Below are 16,409 nucleotides of genomic sequence, written 5' to 3'. Positions count from 1 at the left end.
TCTCCACGGACAAACAAACAAATACATAAATTTTCTTTCATTCTTTCATTTTATGGAGTAAAGTTGGGCTAAGGAAAACATAACCCCAAAAGAGCTACAAAAGGAAAACAAAATATAAATAATCTCATAAATTATTTTGTAAAGATATTCCATAAGGATATTTTAAAAAGCAAATTATGTTGGATTTCACATGCAGAGATGCAAGCTAGATTTTTAGAATGAAGCATTTAGGTAAATTCTATTTAACATGGGTTTTGGTTGTTTAGTAAACTTATGAAACAATGTTTCTTTAATTTATTTGTCACCTATCTTGCCATGGGACTAATCTAAGTGGTTTATAACAAAAAGGGGGAAAAATGAAAGGCATGTAAACTGTACACAATGAGATACATCAATATGATATTCAAAAAGATGGACAGGTGTAGAGCAGAGTAAAAAGGGTGGAGAGTCTGCCATCAATCCAACAGTCATCTGCAGCATGGACTTCCCACATTTTGTACCAGCCTAGGCCAACGAGCAGAACTTTAGGCTCTTGCCACTGAAGGGCTACCAAATGTTTTACTACCACACTGTGGCCGTGGATTAAACAGGACACCCTGCATTTTCTTTCAACATCTTTCAGTGCAAATTGGGTGCTTTGAGGTGGAGCTCCATTTTTGCTACCCCACTGTGTCTCCCCACCCCACTCCGTCCTGGCAGCAGCCCACCCCGAGACTTGTGGTAGAATTTATCTTATCTTAGAGGGTAAAATGTATGGGAAACATGATTTAAATAATACCCTTAGTATGAAATAATTTATCTGACAACAAAGCATTTATCTGAGATAGCCAGATACTTTCCAAGAAGAGCTTGATAATAAGAAATTGTGTGTTTGAAGTACGTTAAACGCTTAGAAAAATCATTGCATAAATGCAGATTGCTTTTGCTATTGTACCCAATAAGGGTGCCATTCAAATTTTCTCCAGTAGATGGAAACGGATGCTTTCGCATACGGAACTCAAATGTTGTATGCAAAAAATTCAATTAAATAATAACAATGTCATCAATCCACTTAGCAGTCATCTACCAGGGTATTTTACAACAAAGACTGAATAGAGATGGTATCGCTGGGGAAAGGGGAGCTTTATCCTTTTTTTTGGTTTTAGACTAAATTCATGAAAATCATTCTGACTTAAGTCAGGATTATCTTAAATTCTATATATAGTGTACTAAATTAATACAGTATACTTTTTACGCTAATATATATATAAAAAATCTGTGTACAATATTGTTTCATCTAATTTTACATATGCATTTACATTTTATATAGTAAAGTCTCCTCTGTAATGGATTTTGGGTGCATATTTTCATATACAGTGAGATAAGTAGCATATAAATTTAACATGTATTTTCAAAAAGTAAATAAACAACCTCAAATTATAGTGCTTAAAAGGTTCTTCGTTTTGGCCAAGGGGGAAACAGCAGTCACTTTAAAAAAAATAGGTGATAGCTGATAAAAATGCACAAGAATATGTCAACAAAAACATTCAAATAATGCTAAAATAGGAAGGCCCAATGCAAAAATATATATAGGCAGAAGATAGCAAGTTTCTCTCAAGCTTTAATTGCTAGGCTCGTCATGAAAATTCTGCCACACAAATACCAGTCTTTACAGTCCCTCTATGTCAGACCTGGGCAAAGTGTGGCCCGGGGGCCAGATGCGTCCCGCCCGCTGTCTGTGACCGGCCCGCAGAGGTTGGAAGGAAGGAAGGAAGGAAGGAGAAAGGGAGGGAGGGAGGAAGAAAGGAAGGAAGGAAGGGATGAGCAATTAATTTATAATTATAATATAATTATAATATGTAATTATATCAATATAATAATATAATATAATATAATGTATAATTATAATTTATAATTATAACTATAATTAACTCAGTTCTACCCAATAATATACAGTATTGGGTAGAACTGAGTTAATTATATTAATCCGGCCTTCTAAAACCATCCCAATTTCTCATGCGGCCCCATGGCAAAATTAATTGCCCACCCCTGCTCCATGTGAACATGTAAAAACTGAATAAATATTCAAGTGCAATATTCAATAATACATAGCATAAATATTTAAAATTCAGTTGATATCATCTGGGGAAAAAATTAAATCACTATTCCAGGACAGATTTCGTTTTTGAGTGGAATGCACAGGATAACGAATAAGCATAAAGAAATGTGTCAGGACAAAAACGAAATATATTTAATTCTTCTCACATATTAAAACAATATTCTTCTAATTTATTCAGAATTACTTTTCAATATCAGCTTTTGGAAGTGTTCTGAAATCTACAGGTTATCAATCCTAAAACAAAATTATCCCTAATAATAATTGGGGAGTTATGGTAGAATTTCATATGTAAAGATATATTTGTTTTTGATTCTTTAAAATCATAAATCTCATTTTATTGCTATTATTGGCTGCATTTTTTTCTTTCAGAGAGAAGAAAATTGAAGCCTTATACTGCACAAATTCTTGGTCATATACCTAAATTAAATTATGGATTATTATTATGCGCAAGCATAATACCTAAATTTAAATTATGGCTTATTATTATTATGTGCAAGCCCTCTGTATGTCTCTTCATTTTCTTCCTTTGCAGGTGACAAAATTAATATAGATCAATTATAAATAATCTAGAATAATTTAACAGTAATGAGCACATTTTATTAGTTGCAACTAAAAACTAAAACAAAGCAAACTAAATTGTTCTATGGTTCTCAGACCCTATATTTTTGGAAAATGTCAAAAATGAAAGCTGAAAAATAAGGTGAGCTTTGCTCGGCTATTATATTAGATATTCAATACTGGATTTCCATTTTAGAACTCTTAAGTAAAAGTAGATAATTTTGGAACCATGTGCTATAAGAGAGAATCTACTGTATCTCTATCATTGATGATACCCTAGCCATCATGGGATGCAAACTATCTGCCTTACAATCATATATATCTGAAGTGCCTACAGGAAAACTAGGTAAATAATGAAGGAAGCATCTAAAAAGGGACTTAATATGAATGGTTAGGTGAATATGAACAAAATTACTGAACTTTAATAGAAGATCATAGGAGCATTCCTTATAACTTTTACAAGATACTTTTATAAACGTTATCACAAATTTATCAATTTCCCAAAAAACAAACATTTTTCTGTCTGTTCCAAAAAGTTTTTAATATGTAAAGGATCTAGAAATCAAATGATCCATTCTCCACACATATTTAAATTATTTTCAAAAATTGAGAAAGAATAAAAATGAGACACTTCTATTTCATTATTCTGGGAGAATCAACATTTTATTTTACTGGATCCTTAGGCCACAAATGTCTTCAGTAGAGAATAGGAAGCTATGTTTTCTGTAGAATTTTTACAGTGTAACTATTGAAAAAATATATAAAACCACAAATAAAGAAATCAGAAAGATTTCCAAGAAAAATCTTATAAAAAGATATCCATTCCTGAACATTTGGTCTCACCTTCTGAATGTTTGTCTACAATATCCTTAACCTCTCTCTCAGTATTCATGTTTCTAGGATTCAGTTATCACCCTTATTCCCTATTGTTTTTTCTCATTGATATTCAGGTGATGTACCAAATGATGTTGCTTTAGGCAAGTAATTATATCTCAATCTCCACTAGCGAATCCTAACAATTCTCTTCAATGCTGTTCAGAAAATCAGAACATTGGTATTCCAAATAGAACCCTCAAGCACTACAATTCTCATTTATTGGTTGAAATAAGCCATGGTACATGCACTTGTAATGTCTGTCTGTATTAAAAAAAACCACAACAGTATTTCTACTTAAGGACTTTCACATACAAAGACATTTGAAACTAAACCAACATACTGAATAAAATAGATGTAGGAAAAGCTGTTGTCTTTAATTCCTGTCAATTCCTGTTTAAAATGCAGCAAGATAAGGAAAGTTTCTTTAATCTCTTTCTTGTTTCTATGGGATTTCTGTATGAAATTTGGAAAATTTAATTCTACTCCTATGATACAATAAATTTTTACTGTAACATTTTAGCTATGGTTTGCATATTTAATTCATTTTATATATTTATGTTTCACAAAACATTTTATCTAAAAGAACAAAATAGCTGTTTCATATTTTAAAACTGTGCATCTAACACCTATGTCTGATAGATTGGACTAGTTTAATATCAATATTAATAATATTGAATCCCAGCGTCCGGTGAGGTCCCACAGAGTTGGTCTTCTCAGGGTCCTCTCAACCAGACAATGTTGGCCCCCACCCTCCTTGCTTTCCGAAAAGGACTCATCTTTGCCACCAGGCCTGGGGCCATTAGATAACCCCCCCCCCCAACAAATGTGTTTAGAGTAAATTATTGATTGAGTGAACAATAATTGAATGTTTTTAGTTTTTAGGATGTTTTTAAGTCTTTTAACTGTTATTAATTGAAACAAATGGTTTTATTATGTATTCTATATTTGTTGTGAGCTGCTCCGAGTCCATGGAGAGGGGTGGCATACAAATCAAATCAAATCAAATAATAAACAAACAAACAAACAAACAAACAAATAATATATTGGCTACTTCTAAATTGCCTGAAAAATAATAATGTAATATTTAGTAATTAAACAAGTTAACTGATATAATGGAGATTCCTTGTGATTAAAATTCTGGGAACCAGAGATCGTCATGAGTGAAATTATGGAGACTGCCCATAATGATCACAAGTTATAATGTAAATAATGTTGTAAATGTTTTTTTAAATTGTTTTTTGAGATGGTTGTTAAACCAACTTTGCAATGTTTAGATAAATGCTGCAGCTGTTAAGCAAACCAATGGTGACTATGGGTGTGATTTTGCCAAAAAATTGAAGTAATTACTGCTTTAAAAAAAACAACTCTTGAGCAAAATCTGGTTATACAATCTCAGGACACAGCAAACGCCCATAAATGCAATTGTGTTGCTGAGCTATAGCCTTCTTGTATTTTACTTGGTAATGGTTCTAATTATAGGTAGAAACAAGGAAAGATTTCTTTATCGAACACAGGATTTAACGGTCCTATCAAGCAGTTGACTGTCTCTGAGTACGTTTGCATCCATTTAAGTTTTCTTTAATTCATTCATTCATAATTCCTTCATCTATTTTTTTTAATGGCAGGAATGGGAACTTTTCCACGAAGAAAAAATCTTAGCTTCCTTTTTCTCATTCTTCCCTTCCTTTCGATTAGTATTTGAATTTTTATTTTCTCAGCATTTTGGTCTTTCTGCCTAGTTAATTTTCCCAAATTAGGCAGAAACCTATGTACCATTAACTGATGGTTAACTGATATTAACTTCATCAAAATAATTATACAATAATTTTGAAAATAAATTACTGTACTTTTTTGCACAGGTTTACATGCTGTGAAGTGTGCTCAACAATTATTTTGGAAGGCCGGATTTGTCAGAAACTTGTTGAAATAAAAAGTTCACTCATCTATATTGAACAATCACACAAAATGTGTTACTTGATTTCTGAAACATGTAAAAATGCATCAAAATACAAAAGTAAAAAAATGGAGGTATTCCTCAAGCTAACAATTGTCTTTCAAGTATAATAGTTTACATTGGCTATTTTAACAAGGCAAAAAATTAATACAAGTGAGCACCACAAATTGTAACGTTCCCTCTATAAAGTATAACTTTTTACGTGATTTTTCTTTCAAATTCTTATCACAGGTAGACCTCACTTACTGACTGACTTGCTTGGTGGTCATTTGAAGTTATGATTGCATGTTTATAACCATGCAGTATCCCACCATCATGTGACCATTCAGCTACTTCACCACAAGGCATTTACAGCCATTGCATCCCTTAGTCATTTTATTGCCATTTGTATGCTACATACTAACAAGTACATCGCAACTAACAGTATCAATTGGAGAAAGCAGCAATGACATTGAAAGTTACGGTTATGTGATATGTTGCATTGCAACCATGCCTGATTTATTTAACGGCCATGGCAGAAGTAAGGTTATAAACCTATTGCAGTAATGTGATGTTTCACTTAGTGTCTGTGAGGTTTAGTGACAGATCTACCAATCCCAATTGTGGTCACTAAGCAAATACTGCCCTTATATACATTGTGTAAATAGCCTATAAATAGCCATACAGAATCATTTCTATACTACAGACTGTTAACATTGTATTTACTGCCAATGAATGTTTACTGTTAAATTATCTAGAAAAGTCAAATAATATATTCTGTTCAGTGTAACTGAGAAGGAAATAATCAATGATGTATGCTATCAAAAACTGGCACAGAACACAATGACTATGATAAGCTTTCTGGGAGGGTCACTCACTGTGGTTTCTGTTAAACATTGAACCATGATAGTGAGACCAAGAAACTGAGAGGTTATCAAAAACTGCCTTAACTTTAAAATTGCTACAGACTGCCTGAATCAACCATTATCTTGTAAAAACTGTCACCTTCAAGTCAGTGACTTTATATATCCAAGCTATATCCAATTTAATTTCAAATTAGGCTATCACATTTTCAGAGCAAAACTGGGAAGCAAAGCATATATAAAAAATTCTAAGAACAGGCATACTAGAGCTGTCAATTTTGACTCATTCATAAAAGAAATATGCAAAATTTGGTAAATTCATTAAAAAGGAACATAATTCTTATCTATTTCTCTCTTGGGAGCATTGGACTATAATGCAGAGTAATTCCAGGTGGAATATTATTTCTTTCTTTATTTCATCCCACAGAATTCCACGCCTTCTTAATCTCTCTCTTGCTCGCTGGCTCTCTTTCTCCCCCAGGGATTTTGTCTTGGGAATACAGCCAGAAATTTCAACATCAAAAAATCAATGAAGGAAAACAAGCCCATCAAAAAAAAAAAAGTTGAAATAGGTTGAAGTAGCATCCACACAAAGTAGTATTCATTTCCAGAGTGGAAGTCTAACACTCACTTCTTTCTGAAATCAGCAACTGGCATATAAGAGCATAGGAGGGATAAGGCCAGTAATGGGGGTAGGAAGGTTTAAAAAATAATGAATTTTTTTGGTTACCATGACAACCATGACAGCTCTTTTCTTTGGCAGAATTCCGACAGTAAGTGAACTGCTTCCTCCCCCATCCCCATCGTCTTTTCCTTCAAGTAAATATCCTTCAGAAACACACATCAATTCTAAATTCCAGTGATGATCCCTGCTGTTTTCTGCTTTTTTTCTAGTCATTTATAAATGCCTTGGAATATCTGTTTAATTGGGCATGTTATCATCTCTAAACTAGTTTCAACATTACGTTTTGCTTAAATAAAAGATGGAAGGAAAGAAAAAAAATGCAAACACATTTTTGAAAGATGCATTATAAGAAAGGGAATTTTATGGGTTGGAAAGAGTCTATAAAATGGACATTACAGAACTGGTACTGGTACATGGTGGATCACATTCATTTTGAAATAATGGAAATAAGATTAAACAATTTTGATGAAAATAAATTGGAGAAGCTGATGGTACGATGGAATAAGGTGAAAGATTATATGTTGAGTAGAATTTGTGACGAAAATGTGAAAAATAAACAATCACTCTTTGAATAGTAAACAAATGCAAATTAGAGCTAAGGAAATAAAAGAACATAATCTAGTAAATATTTGAACCCTCCGCAATTGGTAGTGGTGGTGGTGGGCATTGTCAGTCGGGTGATGGGCACATGCACTGTGCACTGTTTTATGTTTGTTTCATGTAACCTTATGTGCAAAACCAATACAAATATATTTTTTTTAAAAAGAAAGGGAATTTCAGTTATAACAAAATCAAACTGTTGTTTGACAGTCATTCCTAAAGAAGAAAATTTCCAAAGATTTAATACTATTAATAACTAATTAATAATTGGCCTTTGATTAGAAAAAAAGATAAATGATATCATCTCCTGATTACCATAAAATTGTTCACATATACAGTAGCTACATGCTTAACCAATTCTCATAACATCTTTGGGTATGCTAATTTTACACCGAGCCTTTTATGCAACTTTTTTGAAAGTCTAACTGAAAAATTATAGAATGGAAGCAATTTAAAATTTACAAAAGAATTGATCAAACTAATTATGTTAGCTTTAGACAATAATTCAAATATTTTTCAATAAAAAGCAGCCTTTGGTGATACTGCAATGGTGAGGAAATGGCAATATAAAGATCCAAAATGTCAGCCAAAGTCACCACATCTCAATAATAAGAGAAATGCACAAGCATTATTTTTTAACCAGAATAATAAAAAGTAAAGAATTATGAAAGTTACATAAAATGGGAATGTGCCATATCACTCTCTGAGGCGGTATGTCAACTAATAAGATATGCCTCCTTTGCTGCTGTCACTGCCCTTTTAAATGAGTCACCCCCCACTTCTGTTCAGATGGTCCAAACCTATTAGCCTTTCACAGAGCCATGAAGATGTGACTTTCCTTCTAACCATTGAGATAACTGAGAATTCCACTGAGAAAACGTCTGTCATGCCCAAGTATGTGGATACGTATAATCATGTTTCACTATTTTGATTTCTGTTAGTTTTGACTTTCACTTATGGATGCAACCAAGAGTCATCTGATCAGTTAGGTGGTCTTCAAATTTCTTTAAATAAATGAATTCTGATACTATAATTATTTACAGGTACTGGTTATATTTGTTTTATGTTGGAAAATAAAATATTTGTTTTGAAGATGTAGTAAGATGATAATTGAGAAATGTGTCCCTTTAGAGAAATCAGACTACTTATTTTCTTCAGGTATGATAAAATCCAAGCACATGAAGAGTGAATATTGGTCATTTGCTTGTACAAAGATACAAGTGAAAATTCTATTTCACAGAAAGAAAATATTTCACATGCTCTATTTTTTGCCATTTATTATTCTATGTTAAACAATTTCTAATTCATCTTTGCTGACTATAATTTTATCATGTTTTGAAAACATTTCCTTTATTTTCTTTTTATTAGAATGTTCAAGTATTATATAACCACTTATACAACTCTGGAATTAGATTTCTTTGCTCTGGGTTGTTTCCAGAATTCCAAATAACTCTAACTATATAAAAAGATATTCTCAGTACCTCATAAACAGGCCAGGCAAAGAAAGAAAGAAAAAAAGCAAAGAAATGGATGCAGATATTTGAAACTGTCTTATTTATCTAATCATATTTTTTTTTCTAATCATTTTTCATGCTTTACTTTGACTTATATTAATTCTGGAAAAGGTTTTGCTTGAATTTTAGTTCAGAATGTTAATCCAAAACTAAATTTTACTAAAATGAATGAAATGTACTTCTGGGTAGACCTGTAAAAAAATGTATTGCCTATCAATTTGGTACAAGATGGATGAAAACAGGGTTTTTTAAGCCTCAAAGTCTATTCAGAAACAATCTGCCATACCAGGAATCTCTCTCTCTCTCTTTCTTGACATACTGTACATATTATTCTTACTGAATAAACAAGTCTTACAAAGCCTTTCTCTACATTTTCCCATAATCTTTCTGAAGGCAAGGGTTTTTCGGTGTGCGCTGCATTAGGCACCAATGTTTTATGTTTCTGGAAGTAAGGAAAAGTCCTACATATGCCTTCAAGCAGCACCATCCACCATTCCTTTCCACCTCGGCTTCTCCTCAAGGAATTTTTTTTTCAATATTGTTAATTTTGATGCAAGTGTAATGCCAATATCCTCAAATTTACATGTAAACATTTAGATTTTACTATGATGTTTAAAATGTTGATTCTTCTTCACTATCATCAAATTGGGAAGAAGATCTACAGTAGGTTTCCATATAAAGCCTGATGTGGGTTTTTTTAAAATATAATTTTTATTGATTTTTTAAAATTTTTACAAAAAACAAAACATAAAACCATCACCAAACAGAAAAATAAAAATTCCTTCACCCGGGAAGATTCAATTTTGTATCCTTCATTTACTTCATCTCTGGGTTACATTGTTCATTCTTTATAAAGTGATTGGATTTTATTTCTTACATTTGCATCGCTTACTGATAGTTAATATATAATTTTTGACCCTTCTCCCACCGCCTGATGTTTATCTTAAAAATTATAAAAAATATAAGTCAACTGAAGAAAATTAGACATTTACTGGGGTGTAATAGAACAAAGTTGGAAGCTTTTCTATTCTTACATATAAAGTGAAATATGTGCAAAACTGAATAAATTAGTATATATTTTAGAATAATATTAAACCTCTTCACTAGAGTAATAGTTGAAAGAGGTGGGATCAAAGGAAGTTAAAGATGCTTAACGTACTAAATGGTTTATTCTTCTGTAAAAACAACAAAAGGAAATCACTGTGGTTTCCACAGAGATGTAGGAATACAATGGTTCAGAGATCTCAGTCTGCATATTAATAATTTAAAAGAATTTCCTATCGATTTGCATTTATTTCTGTTTTAAGCTCTGTGTGTTTGTGTGCTTGTGTATAATATGCGTAATAAATAGGCACTTTTCTAGAACTGGTTATTTTTCTTCACATTCATCAGACAATGATATATTTCGGCTTCATGCAGTAGGTTAGTATACTGGTATCAGAAAGGTAGTAATTACTACATCTTGAAATATTATAGATTCTGTGAGCTAAACTATCTTTGTTTATAATAAAAATACATTTGCATATATCTTAAGAGATGTTTAAAAATGGCACTGACTGTATAAACAGAGCAATTGATTTAATTGGAAACAATTAGAATCAATTTACAGGCCTAGCATTTAAAACTAATTTTATAACTCCTCTTGCATGCATGTTTATGGTATTTGCATTCTTATTTAGCATTATGTAACCAAAGATGCACGTCTTCTGTCACAGCTCCTGAATAGCATCCACTCTATGATAGGTATGGCACACACTCTCTTTGGATTCCAAAAGGCTTTTTAAAACCTGTCTCTTAAAACTAGGTTCTGATTGTGTGTGCGGCTCATATTGTGTTCTTCTATTGTTGTAGTTGGGTTGTTTTTGGTCCAAGCTCCTATGTTTGAAGTTCTGTTTTTAATCGTTTTAATTTTGATATGTTGTAACCCACCCAGAGTCGTTTGGATTAAGCAAACAATAAATTTAATAAATGAAATAGAGGATGATATTGATGATATCTTTACTATAATTAAAATTTGGCAAACCCCTTTGGGAATAGTAAATGGTCTTTTTATATAAATTGTGGGTGTGTGGGTATATTAGTGCATGTGCGTCTTTATGCATCATGTACTTAATAGATACAGGAAAGTTATGCACTAATTTGAAAGCTAAGAACTGAAAGGATATGATTGCCTAGAATTATAATAAAATACAATTGTTTTAATAAGTGAGTACAGAGGATTCATTTATTTCTGCTGCTTGGTTAATTAAGTTCCGTAGCAGAATAGAAAAAATAAATAAATTTCTTTTACTTAATTTTCTCAGTAGAACTTCTTTAAATTTACCTTTTATGTCTTAAATAGTTCTCATCGAATGACTATTTGTTCAGCAATACTCTGAAGTTACACCAAAGCTGAACAAGTAGACTTATTACCAGTCTTAGAAGCTGCAATTGTTACAGTATTCCTGTGGCCACGTGATCCTAATTAGGGGGTTCATAGGTATGATGGTCGTAGCATCTTGCAATTACTGAATCACCATTTGTGACCCCACTATTGGCTTCTGAGAAGCAGTCATTGGGAAAGCCAGCAGGGGATCACAAATGACAATCACATGATGTTTCGCCTAACAACCAAAACTGGAACTGCTGGAAATGCTGTCATAAGTTGGTGTAGTCATTTAGCTTTCCTTAGCAATGGAGTTCCCAATTGCAACTGCCATCATTAACCAAGGATTACTTTGACTCATAAATACACACTGTCCACAAGTCTATAAAATCTTGTGCTGGATAATGACCCCAGTAAAGTTAAGTAAGTAATTCTGAGAAATCTTAAATAAGCTGGCACTTAAAAAACAGAGACCCTGAACTTATAAGAAAAGATCTCAAAATAATACCTTTGTGGGTGCTGTAAAGGGCTGCAAATGTTACCATAAAAAATGTGGTGGAGTATTTCCCAGCATTAACCAGATGGGGAAAGGCCCGTTTAGTATCACGATATCGGCGCAGGCACTGGACAAACCTCAGCCAAGCAGGAATGCATTGAACAACTGCACGCACACCATAGGCATAGGTGTTGCAAATACGAACGCCTATTAAAAAAAAAATCAAAAGGTAAGAAATCTCTAGGAAAATGGTATTGTGAATTACAGATGAGCAATTCCAGCTAACATTCAACAATATAAATCAAATAACATATGTGTGTTCAGAGATAAGGGAATATTGGAAAATAAAGACGTAGCAAATAAATACAATTCTTTATTTCCATCCCACTCCATCCCCAATAAAAGAGATAATGAATATCTATATGGGAAAGCTAGGCTGCTGAAAGTTCTTCAGTGATACTGGCTGTTGCTGTACTGCTACAGAGGTCACATACTTTTCATTTCCATTTTGTGACAATTTTCTACCTAATCTCAAAATCCCCCATTCCCTCCCTCACTGAGGAACCGAGGAGGGAAGGGTAGAGGAGGGAAGAATTCTGATGCTTCTTGCCTGATTCCCATAAGGAAACTCAATGGGGAAGCTGGCAAGGACTCAAAAGTCACTTCTGCTCCCCTTACTTTTTTTTTTGCCAGCCCTGGGTTGTTCTGTTTCTCCATTTAAGGAAATAGCTCTCAAACAATGACCCAATGGAGCAGGGTTGTCTAGTGTATAATGAATGTGACTGTATGGTTGCATTGAACAAATAAAGGACAAATTTTTTGGAAACACACAATGCACACAATTTATAATGTGGTTACCAATTCTCTTCTCACGGACATACCTGGATCTTCCAGCAATGCATTTTTAGCTTTCCACTGGAGCTCAAAACTATAGAAACAGATCATGTATTCAAGGTCCATAAGTATTACAGCCAGACTATTAAGCTGGTCAGCGAGCCAAAAATCTGCAAAACCCACCTTATGGAAGGGGGCAGTGAATACCCGGAACTACAAAAAAAAAAAAAAGATTTAAATATAACATTGGAAAAACTCAGACCCTGAAAGTTGAAACATTTTCTCTTAAATGGTAAAATTGCATTACAGAAATTATCCTAGCATTTAATTTTACAAGGCAGATATAGAAACTAAAGGGCTTGTCGGTGCAATTCTATGTAAATAGCATGCCTAATTATTATAAGCTTGGTTTGTCCTACTGCACAGAATGTAACAATCCAATGTCCTAGTTGTTTTGAACTTAAAACTCACACTAGTTTAGTATGTATGACCAAAGATAGTGGACTGAGGGAGGTGATGTATCTAATTTTTAAAATGCTTTGATCACCTTCAGTATTTACTAAAAAAAATTTTTTAAAGAAAGTTTGCAGATAATATTGGGACTGGGAATTTGTATTCAAATTTTGTTTTACATTTACTATAATATACATTCAAATTAAAACTGTATTATAATTGAGAGTTTTGTAATTAATTTCAATAGGGAAAGTGTTTAGTAATACTATAGCATTAGTTAACATTAGCAATTTTATAAAATTATTTAATGGATTATAAAATACTTTGTATGTTGTTTCTCTCCAAGCATCAAGTTTAGGAAAACTATGTAGAACTAAAGATGACATTAGTAGAAATGTTTGCTTTCGCACAATATTGCAACCATAGTGGAAGAAATAGTAAAAACAGATTCTTTTCTATCTCAGTCCATTCTGCCTTCAGCTATGTGTTTCTCAAACTAGGCCATTTCATGCTCCATTTATCTTAGATTATAGTTCTTCCTGCATGGTTAGTTAAATCAACATCCCAATGCTAAAATGGCAACACCAAGATCTATACAATACAAACAAGCAGATGGCAGAGGATTGTTTATTGGATTTTTATCCCATCTCTTTACTTTGTAAGCAGCTCAAGGTAGCAAAAATACATTAGTTCTTCCTCTTCCTATTTTCTCCACAACAACAACCCTGTGAGGTGAGTTGGGATGACAGAGTGACTGGGCCAAAGTTTCCCAGACAGCTTTCATGCCCGAAATGGATTTGCTGCTGATATTAAGATACCTCACATATCTTTTAGATTCCTCCGGGAATAAATTAGACACTTTTTGCCAAAGTATAATTACAATGAATTTTATTCGGAAATTCTTGCATTTGTGCTAATTGGTAGCAATCATTCTTTCCATTCTTAGCTAGTTGGATCAAATTCAGAATGAAAAAGAACAGAATATTCATGATGAATGATCAAATATTGTAGTCATTTAGCTAGTTCATTTATATTCAAATTAATATACATTGTGCACCATTTTGAATTTTGTAATTGTAAATATCAACTGATTATTTCATAATTTTCCTTATTCAATTGTCTCTTCTTCTGCTTGTTATACATGGATTTTGCTGAGTTACCAGTTTCAGTTCCCCACTGATTTCAAACCAGCTAACCTCAGTATGAATTTGCTTAACAATGTTATGAATATTAAGCTAGAGTTCACTGATTCATTCTTTAAGGAGCTGAGTCAAACGCTACAAGGGAATGAGTGAGCAAAGCAACACTCTTAATGTTGGAAATATATGATACAGTAGAATGGAACAATACTTTGCAGCAGCAATGATAAGTCATATCTATTATAGATATTTATATTTTGGATATAAGAACAAAATACAATGGTTAAATTTTATGTTACACACTGATAATGAGATGGGTTATAAAATGCCAGCGTACATTGCAATCACTTATACTAAAAAGTGTAGTAGGTAAAGTAGAAGAATTCACAGTACATCTGATCAGTTGTTATATAAAATGATACTTATTTCAGCAATGGAGATGGAACTACTATATTCCAAAAATAGTGTAGTGATTTTGCTGATGGATTTTAGTTAGATCTTGACATACCAAGAGTTTAAGCAGCCAAAATCGAGACTTGTAGTAAAAGGTTTTTGTAGGATTGATAAGGAACAGCAGCATAAATCCATACAAGATAAGTGGGTTTGCCTGCATAGGAAATCCAGTGCTATCTCCATAAATACATGCCAACAGACTCAGACACCATAGCATTCCAAGGAATCCAGCAATCTAGAAAAAATACATTTTTAAAATATGCAAATTTTAGCAGTTATGTGCAGCTAAGGCATGACACAATATATATATGAGGAATATATTACTTCAGTATTACATTACTTATTAATTTATTTTGGCTCCAATTCCAATTCTAAGTTTAAGTTTTAAACTTATATCATTCAGCAACAAACTATATTTATTTATTAAATGTATATGTCACCCATCTCACTGTTACCAGCTATCTTACTCCTAAATGAACTCTAAGTGGTTCTTGACTTATGATTGATCTCTTAGTGACCATTCAAAGTTACAGCAGATGTCCCCAGAGCTACCTACAACATGTTTTTGAAGTTTCAATTGTGCCCTCCACAGACACAGTTCAATTATATTTTGGGCACTTGGCAACTGATCCACGTATATTTTCAGCAATTTTTGCCAGAAACTGGCATTTATTTCTGGTTTCTGGGGAAAAATGCTCATTGGCTAAAATGGGTTCGTAGTGTTCACTTAACGGCCACTACAAAAAAGGTTGTAAAATTGGGCAGTCCCAAAAATGACTTTAATGACTGCCATGATTTACTACCATAATTCAGGCTCAATTACAGTGATAAATTGAGGATTACCTGTGTATGGAAAATGACTTCGTCAATCAATACTAACCCAACATTTTGAATAACAATTCTCACTCTTCCATTTAAATGTCAGTAGATGAGTGCAAGATGTTTTAGATTATAGTAGTAAGTGTATCTATAGAATGCCCTTTCAAGAAAATATTAGCTCATTTCACTTCTGCTGATACAAAGGCCTTTTTAAAAAGGAATTTTAATTAGAACCCATTAAAATATTTTAATATTTCCAAAACAGAAAGGGAAGACAGTAATAACATTTTTATTATTGTACTGTAAGCCACCCAAAGTCATTGAATACAATATGGGCAGCAAATAAATTTTACATATAAATAAATAATTTTCATTCATAGCCAATATTTAAATTAATAATAATAATAATAATTTATTAGATTTGTATGCCGCCCCTCTCCGAAGACTCGGGGCGGCTCACAACAGTAATAAAAACAGTATAACAATGGAACAAATCTAATAATAAAATATATAAAAACCTCAACAATTAAAAATCATACAGCACATACACATCAAACATGAAATATAATAAGCCTGGGGGAGATGTCTTAGTTCCCCCATGCCTGGTGATATAGGTGGGTCTTAAGTAACTTGCGAAAGACAAGGAGGGTGGGGGCCGTTCTAATCTCTGGGGGAAGTTGATTCCAGAGGGCTGGGGCCGCCACAGAGAAGGCTCTTCCCCTG

At 32.9% G+C, this 16,409-nt stretch overlaps 1 protein-coding gene across 2 annotated transcripts in view; it reads right to left on the bottom strand.

The window, feature by feature from the left end:
* XPR1 (xenotropic and polytropic retrovirus receptor 1) overlaps window positions 1-16,409 on the bottom strand; it is a 112,100-nt gene that overhangs the window by 25,273 nt on the left and 70,418 nt on the right. The window contains exons 9-12 of one of the 2 annotated variants that reach the window (XM_070746278.1): window positions 14,923-15,102; window positions 12,870-13,035; window positions 12,001-12,195; window positions 5,954-6,818 (exon numbers count right to left, since the gene is read on the bottom strand). In XM_070746278.1, coding sequence (XP_070602379.1) covers window positions 6,745-6,818; window positions 12,001-12,195; window positions 12,870-13,035; window positions 14,923-15,102 — 615 coding nt within the window. In that variant the 3' untranslated portion in view covers window positions 5,954-6,744. Of the gene's footprint in view, window positions 1-5,953; window positions 6,819-12,000; window positions 12,196-12,869; window positions 13,036-14,922; window positions 15,103-16,409 lie in introns of those variants that run through there. The other variant, XM_070746277.1, reaches the window with a different exon arrangement.

Source organism: Erythrolamprus reginae, chromosome 3 (genome assembly GCF_031021105.1).
Source record: "Erythrolamprus reginae isolate rEryReg1 chromosome 3, rEryReg1.hap1, whole genome shotgun sequence".
Lineage (NCBI taxonomy): Eukaryota > Metazoa > Chordata > Lepidosauria > Squamata > Dipsadidae > Erythrolamprus > Erythrolamprus reginae.
The sequence above is the reverse complement of the archived record's forward strand: the minus strand, read 5'-3'. Positions and strand labels throughout refer to the sequence as shown.